This window comes from Populus alba, chromosome 8 (assembly GCF_005239225.2).
Source record: "Populus alba chromosome 8, ASM523922v2, whole genome shotgun sequence".
Taxonomy (NCBI): domain Eukaryota; kingdom Viridiplantae; phylum Streptophyta; class Magnoliopsida; order Malpighiales; family Salicaceae; genus Populus; species Populus alba.
Window position 1 is genome coordinate 15,882,322 of NC_133291.1, and position 8,751 is coordinate 15,891,072.

Sequence of the window (8,751 nt, forward strand, 5' to 3'; positions counted from 1 at the left end):
TTTTGTTTTAAAATTTCATTCTATTCATTTTTCAGTTTTTTAAAATATTGGCAATTCACCAAGTAATATCTAAATAAATAAGCATTAGCTAAGCAGGTGGACACAATTCACAACCTTTAGCTCATCTTAAAAGACAAATTTGGATACAGCCTAAAATTGGGTATGATGGTTTATTTTCTCACTCGGTTCAAAGTCATGATGAGGACTGGTTGGAGATTAGTGTCACTTAAAATATCACAAGGAGATGTAAAAGGCTAGTAAATTGTTGAGCTTTTCCAAAACAAAAATAGTCTTCTCGAGTTTCTGCAAACTAAGAAGCCGTTTGGAAATGCAGGTTCCAAATAAGAAGTACCAAAATTGATGCTTTTTGATACGATCCATGCAAGGTCAAATTCGGATTTTGATGTAAAATGTGCAACTATCCAGTTTTACGGAAATAGTCATAATTCTCAATCCTACTGTTGGATCGGACTGAAATTTTACGTGGAGGCTCCTGACATGTTTTCGTACCTTGGGTTAAAATATCATGTCAATCAGAGTTCGACAAGTCATCCAAACACGGGTCAACAGAGGCTGTACGAGTTTTGTTATTTACTTCCCTTTGACTTGTGGACTTCCTATTTAGCTAGGATTCTTTTCCTAAAAAGATGCTGCAGCTTATTTTGAGAATCTCCTAATTCTACAAAGATCTTTAATGGGTTGCAACATAGTTTTCAAGTGTGGCAATGATTCATAAATGTTTCAAAATTCTTTTTTTACAAGGATTCCTTATTCATCCTAGCTACAAAAAGGAAAGACAATTTCAGAACTAATTCTACCTTTAGATTTGATTATCTTAGCTTATATAGGACTTCTAAAGGGTTACAAATCTGATCCTATCATATTTAGGATATTAAATTCGGATTTATTTATTTTATTGTTATTTTCTTCTTAGTTTAGGGTTTATTTATATTATTTGGGTTTAATTGTAAGTGAGCATCATATAAGTCCACATAAAGGGTTCATTAGGGTTTATTTTAGTTTGCAGTCACTATAAATAAGGGCATAACCAGACATGTAAGGAAGACAATTTAGATTAATAAAACTTCTTGTTTGCCGCACTTTGTGTGTGTGTGTTGATGAGATAATTTCCCTTCCATGGTTCTCTAAAAAACTGAAAAACGACTTATCGAAGAACAACTGTCTTCGTGGTGTCATCCTTATACTTCTCGTTCGCAAATCAATATTCATTGGGTGGGGGTTTACGTTTTCTAATAATGCTGGTGCTTAGATACAAGTTATTTTTGTGTCACACTTCTATTAAACCTGATTTACTTGGCTTTTCAAGAATTGATGTCTTTACGTATGAGTTGCGTGACCACGTGATCATGAGGTTCGCATCATTTTTTATTTGGTAACGCAAGTTTAAAGCTTTTCATTTAGAAACGTTGGATGAGATGTAAGTAACCAAAAATTACTTTCATTTCAAAATCAATATAATTTAAACACTGATAACACAAAAATTAGGAAAACAACATCCAGAATACAATATCCAATACTTCTACAAGCAATAACAGCAACTGCGAGCAAGCTGACATGCACTATAACTTAAAATGAGAAGAAAAAAAAAAAAAAAAGCAGCTTGCATTGGAATACATCATCAAACCTCTCAAGATGCTGATACCTTGACAGCTTTAAATGCAGGGTGAAGCAAGCCAAGCTCATCCTTCGCTTCAAGTGGATTGCCTGTCTCATTTCTCACTCTCTTAACTCTCCGACTAGCCAGAGATTTATGAGTAAATCCATAAATCTGCAAAATTTGATTATCCCCAAAATTAAATGCGCGATCCATCTGCTTCAAACACCTCTCCACTGAATAATCTCCGAACTTCCCACAAGGCTTGCACCCCACAAAGTGAGTAACAAGCGGCCAACGATGATCACCAAGACCTGGGTGATAATTCTCAATCATTTCCTCATACCTATCAACCAAAATCCCCCAATAACCATGCAAATAATAAGCATTCTCTAAATACACCTTATCACCCCACTTATCCCTTTGTGTAGCCAATAAATAAACCATCGCAGACTGATCATCCGCTTCGAAAACCGGCCTATTCTTGAGTTCCCTGGTAAGCACCTTCCCTGCTTCATCTCTAATCTTCCCTTTTGGCCCCATTGGTGACCACGCATCCAAAAGATCCAACGACCATTGACAATTCCTCAGCAAAAAACTCCCAGTATTCAATCCAATCCAATTCTTTTGATCATAAACCATTTCATTCCATCCGTGCATGACAAAATTCGAATCCTTATACCTCTCCCACGGCACCTCGAAAGCCATATCCGTAAACATAGCATCACTATCCATCCACCACAAAAACTCAATCTCCGGGTGCGAAATCAATAGCTTCCTAATCAAAGGCAATTTCGCCCAAAACCCTGCCATTTCCGCATCCAGCAATGCCATATTATAAAATATCTCAATTCCATGAAGCCTGCAATAATCAATCTTATTTTTTATAGATTTTAACAAGTAATGATCCCCTACCGGATTCTCACACGGCTTCGGCGAAGATCCAGTTACTAACAAAACACGCGGTTTGTTTGCCCCAATAAAATTGCTAAAATTAGGGTTTTCACTCAACCATTTCGCCCGCTGTTCATCCCAATCTGATATTTTCGGACCCAGAATGTACGGTTTATTCGGATCCGGTTTCTCGTCCTCTCCTTCATCGACCAAGATCTTGTTGATGTCAAATGCGGCATAATTATTCGCATCATTTGCATTACTCGCTTCGTCGTTCTTGTTGTTGTTGGACTGATTCGACTCGGTGAGGACTCGGTGTGGCTCAGCGTGTTTGCGAGAGGCGTAGATGTGGTTTCTGAGGTCGTTGAAGTCTTGTTCTGGCGTACCGAACTTGCCGGCGCCGATTGTGCCACGTAGGACGACTACGGTCATGAAGAGGCAAAGAAGTGTGATTTTTCCGTGGCGGGTTGCTCTTTGGATCTGGCGAACTCGATGAGTCCCGAGGCACCGGTCCAGCATCTTCGAATCAGATTGAGTTGGAAACAAATGATTTGGAATTTAGATCTTCCCTTAAAGTTTATTTAAAATTTTGAGGATCGAAGAATGCAAGGATGAAGACTTGGTTGTAAATAAATGAAATCTTGGGGGTTATTAAAAGGAAATTAGTCGGTGAAGCTGAGGAAGGGAGGGAGGGAGGAAAGATCAGGTGAGGAAAATGGGAACAATAAAAAAAAAATTATTATTATTATTATTTTTACTTGGTTGCATTAGGTATATTAGTATTTGTGAGTGTGACTATAGTTAGTTTTAAGAGTATATTTTATTTTAAAATATAATAAAATTATATTTTTTTATATTTTAAAAAAATTATTTTTGATATCAACACATAAAAAATAATTTAAAAACACAAAAAAATATTAATTTTTAAAAAATAAAAATTAAAAGAACACGGTTTGCACCATTTCCTAGCGGTGTCTGTATGGTGTTTCTTGCAGCCTAATTAAAATTGAATTATTATTTATTAAAAAACAATTTCATATAATATTTGTTGTTCTAAAAATAGAATTTATTAAACCAATAAATCTATAATTCAATTTATGTCTATTTATTCTTAAAAAATTATGAGGTAAATCTAGTTTATTATCTAAAATTATGAAATCAAAGCCGATAAAACTTTTATAAATCATTAAATTCAATATGTTACATGTATAAAAATTATAAAATGAAAAAGTCATTTTTGTGTATATAAATTTTTAAAGAAAAAGAACTTAAGATAATTTTTTTAAATAAAAGTTTAAATTAAATTTTTCAATCTTAACGAGTGATGGTGATTCTTGCATTCTTCAATCCTTGAATAAATTGAATTTGACTTATCAAAGATTAACTGACTTCATGATATCATTCTACTTCATTTCAATAGTATTGGTGCCTTGGAGCAAGTTTCCATTGTGTCACATTTCTATCGGCTTTCCATGATCAGATCTCAATCTTGATTGTGGGTTATGTAACCATGTGATCATGAGGTTCGCATTAGTTAATATCAGAGCTAGACTTTGAAACAAGGTCATATCCTTATGTTATTTTCATTTTTTTTAGTGTTTCTATAAGTTTTTCAGTGTTTGTGTCAATAATCTTCTTGTTCTATGTTTCTGCATCATCTAAGAAAAAAAAAAGGGTTATATTTCATCTTGTTACTCTCTCTAATCATATCAATATATTTTAAAAAAAAAAAAAACAAAGAGAGATTAGTTGAAATTTGAATGATGATTCAATTTTGCCATATAAACACAACTCTTAGGAAAACCATAAGCAAATCACCTTGGAATCATTTGAAACTTCATATGGTCTATTGAGGGTGAGATCGCATCATATGTCAAATTTGAGCTTATTTTGATATCGTTTGCTTGAGGTTTTAATTTGAAGTTCAATTCTACCGCAGAAACACAAAACACAAAACACAACTCTTAGTGAGTTACAAGCAAATCACCTCAAAATCAATTGCAACTTCATATTCTATGTATTGGAGGTGAGATCGCATCATATATTAAATTAGAGCTTATTTTGATATCGTTTGCTTGAGATTTTATTTGGAGGTTCAATTTTGCCGCAAACTGATCTTAAAAGGGGCTAACGACATATAAAGTCAGATTTGTTGTTTTCTTAGTATCTGAATACTATATATTAAATTCAAGTTCATTTAGATAGCATTTTATTTAGGTTCCGGAATTTGGTTTTGTCTTGCCGTAACATGTCTATTTTGCGTTATCTTTTAAAACTTGTTTTGTTTCTCTTGATTTTATTCCTACCAGTATATTATCATCATATTTGGGATATTTGGTTGTTGTTTGACTCATTTTAATCACTTTTGCACTTTTTTGTTTTCGATCAGTTCTGGTCCAAACAAAAGTTAGATTTGTAATTTCGAATCTAAATCACTGTTCTTACTGTCATAAACTCTATTCTTGTTATGTCTCGTCTTCTTCTATTTTTCATATATGTATCATGTATTTAGCAAGGGAGAGGGAACGAAGGAGGATTCTAGCTCAAGGATATGAAAAACTAAGCCATGATTTGGGGGTTTTAGAACAAAAAGTTAATAAGCGTACAAGATTATTCTATGATTTTCAAGCTTTATGGGAAGAGGAGGTATAATGCTAAAAAATGAAAAACGAAGAAGAGCCATTGTTGTTATCATTCAAAAGTATATACACAAGTGGTTAGCACGACATGCTTATTTGAAATTCTTGTTAGTCACTACTTCCATACAGTGTTGTTAGAGAAAGTTGTATTTGCAATAAGAGAATTTTGAAGGCTTAATGAAGAGGCTAACGAAGTTGCTTCTAATTGATACGGTTCAGCCCTATAATACAACCCAAGTAAGGTCAGATTCAAATTTTGGCGTAAAAAGCGCAACAATCCAGGTTTACGGCAACAATCATAATTCTCAATCCGACTGTTGGATCGAGCTAATATTTTATATGGACTCTCCAAACATGTTTTACTACCTTGGGTTAAAAATTCAGGTCAATCGGAGTTCGGGAAGGAACCGCAATACTGGTCAACAGAGGTTGTACGAATTTTGTTATTTACTTCTATTTGGCTTGTGGACTTCCTATTTGGTTAGAATTCTTTTCCTACATGGATGTGGTAGCTGGTTTTGGGAATTTCCTAGTTCCACAAGGATCTTTAATGAGCTGCAATATAATCTACAAGTGTGGCAGTGATTCATTAATGTTTCAAAATCCTTTTCTTATAAGGATTCCTTATTCATCCTAGCTACACAAGGAAAGAAGGGCTGGTGGTATTTAATGACAGATTAGTTATTTTTATTATTTTCTTTAATGTTTGGGCTTAATTAAAACTTTGTTTCGAGCTAGGGTCTAAGGCTTGTTTGAATCAGGTTATAGGCTTTTCAGTTTACAGTTTTGGGCCAGTTTTGAGTGGACCTCATATAAGTCCACATAAGGGGTCCATTAGGGTTAATTTTTCATGAACTATTTAAACTCATGTAAGCTAAAATTTCGGCAGCTTTGATGATCATTATTCTGAATTTTTCAGTTTTAACGTGTGAGAGTGATTCTTACATTCTTCAGTTCTTGAACGAACTGAATCTGACTTATCGAAGATTAATTGGTTTCATGGCGTCATTCTACTCATTCCAATAGTGTTGGTGCCTTGGGGCATGTTTTCATTGTGTCACACTCCTATTAGACCTATTTCGGCTTTCCGGGATCATATCTCAATCTTGATTGTGGGTTGCGTGACCACGTGATCAAGAGGTTCGCATCACTAATCCTATTCAAGATTCAAGGGCGAATCTTCTTGAAGAGGGAGGGAATGATATGATTCAGCCATGTGATACGATCCAAGCAAGGTCTTATTCAGATTTTGACGTAAACTTTTCTACCATCCAGTTTTACACTATTGAGCATAACTTTAAATCTAACAATTGGATCGAGTTGAAACCTTACCAGAAGATTCCAAAGGTATATGTCTATGTTGGGGTAAAGTTTTAGGTGAATCGAAATTCAGAATTGACTTGCCATATAGGCCAGAACAAACTGTATGAGTTTTGTTATTTACTTTCTTTTAACATGTGTACTTCATATTTGGCAAGGATCATTTTTCTAAATGAACGTGGCACCTTGTTATAGGAATTTTCTAGTTCCACAAGAATCTTAAATTAGCTTAAACATAATTTCCAAGAGTGAAAATGATTCATTAATGTTCCAGAATCATTTTTTTTATAAGGATTCTTTATTCATCCTAGCAACACAAGGAAAGAAGGGCTGAAGCTATTTAATGACATATTAATTATTTTTATTTTTTTTTATGTTTGGGCTTAATTAAATTTTTTTTTTAGCTAGGATCCAAAGCTTGTTTGGATGGTTATGGGCCTTTTAGTTTAGGGTTTTTGGGTCAATTTTGTATGTGTATCAATTCAGCTCACAAGGGTAAATTCATTATGGTTAATTTTTCAAGAACTACTTAAACTCATGTAACCAAAATTTCAGGAGCCATTAATAAATATAACTTCTGAATTTTTCAGTTTTAACGTGTAAGAGTGATTCTTGCATTCTTCAGTTCTTGAACAAATTCAATCTAACTTATTGAAGATTAATTGGCTTCGTGGCGCTATTATACTTCATTCCAATAGTATTGGTGTTTTGGGACATGTTTTCATTGTGTCGCACTCCTATCAGATCTATTTCGGCTTTCTGAAATCAAATCTCAATCTTGATTGTAGGTAGCATGACCACGCGATCACGAGATTTGCATCACTTATGCTTTCTATTTTAAAAATCCACAAATTTATTCTAATTTTATTTTAATTTTTTAATTTTTTTTAATTAAACATGTTTCAATCCTTATTGTTTTGTTTTATCACGAAATACTAATATTTATAATTAAACATGAGTTAATTAAGACACAAGTTTTAAGAGCCTCAATTCTATTAACCCAATAATGGTTTCGCACCGGTCAAGATTTTCTCGTTCTTTTCACTTTGAGTTGTATCTTGGGGACTCTGATTTCATAAACCAAAGATAAGAGGCTATGGCAAAGCTTTTTGTTTGGAGAAGCTCCATCTCCTCATCATAGAGATCACCAAGTAGATTACATTTGGGATTGAATCAACACAAGATCAAGTACATCAAAGAATTAGATACTCAACCCTCAGACAAAAAAAAAAAATGCAACGGAAATTAATAACAGGGGTTTTAAATCAGAAATCATCATTATCATTATGTAGTGAACATCACATGGGTTTTTTGTATTACGTCATGAACAGTCCACTTACAATTAACATAATCAACGGAAATTAATCTATCTTAGGCAAATAAAAATTAATATTTATGTCAATAAATTGTTGTTAAGTACAAGATTTTAAAATTCACCTATTAACTATCTTACATATTTGAATTTTCATTTTTATTTATTCCACTCCCATCTTCTCAATAAGTGCATACTACATACAATCAATGATCAAACAATACCCATATATTATAAACACTCAAAATACATTAAAAAGAAAAAACAAAAAATATTAAAAATAAGAAAATTACAAAAAAAATAAATTGTTACTGTTATCGTTATGTTTATTTTTATTGATTGATTAATTCCTGCAGCGTGTAATACGACTACACCCGCGAGAGTAAGGATTGGCCTGAGCTCCAGGTCGACAATTATAATACGAGGCGCCGCGTCTCGAACATGGTACAGTGTTCCTCCTCAGCGCACCATAGCTTACGTACCTCGACGTTGCTAGAATGCGCCTGTTGCTCTCTGTGTCCATCCCAAACTCGTCATCCATCAAGCATTCAGCAATGGATCCCCGGCACTCCGACGACGACTCCAAGGGGAGAAAATCAACTGCTGTCGATGATGATAGGCACACACGGACGGCTAGGATTGCAGAAAGTAGAAGGAAAATGTAAAATTTTGAGGTTGTCATTGCTGGAGATGAGGGTAAAGAAAGAGAAGAAGGCAAGGGGGAAATTGGGAAGTGGAGGAGTCTGCGTGGTTAATAGCTTATAAGTGAGGTCGTGTAGGAAAATGGTATTGGTTTTAGGGATTAATTACGAGAACACAACTTGACTGTCTTTACTTGTGATCTAAGAATGTCAATGAGTTAATGGAAAACCCTTTAATCACTCTATTGACTTTGAGTTATTTTTTAAAGTGTATGTTTATTATTTTGATAATTTTTTTAGTTTAAAGATATAAATTAAAAAAATATATAT

At 33.9% G+C, this 8,751-nt stretch overlaps 2 protein-coding genes across 2 annotated transcripts; both read right to left on the reverse strand.

Moving 5' to 3' along the window:
* Positions 1–1,439: 1,439 nt before the first annotated feature.
* LOC118039444 (xyloglucan 6-xylosyltransferase 2) lies at positions 1,440–3,223 on the reverse strand. Its single transcript, XM_035046145.2, has one exon. It carries the CDS (start codon positions 3,026–3,028, stop codon positions 1,649–1,651), a length of 1,380 nt encoding a protein of 459 aa, XP_034902036.1. The 5' UTR covers positions 3,029–3,223; the 3' UTR covers positions 1,440–1,648.
* Positions 3,224–7,990: 4,767 nt separating this feature from the next.
* Positions 7,991–8,528, reverse strand: LOC118039443 (protein RALF-like 33). The gene has a single exon (XM_035046143.2). It carries the CDS (start codon positions 8,460–8,462, stop codon positions 8,124–8,126), a length of 339 nt encoding a protein of 112 aa, XP_034902034.1. The 5' UTR covers positions 8,463–8,528; the 3' UTR covers positions 7,991–8,123.
* Between the last annotated feature and the right edge of the window lie 223 nt (positions 8,529–8,751).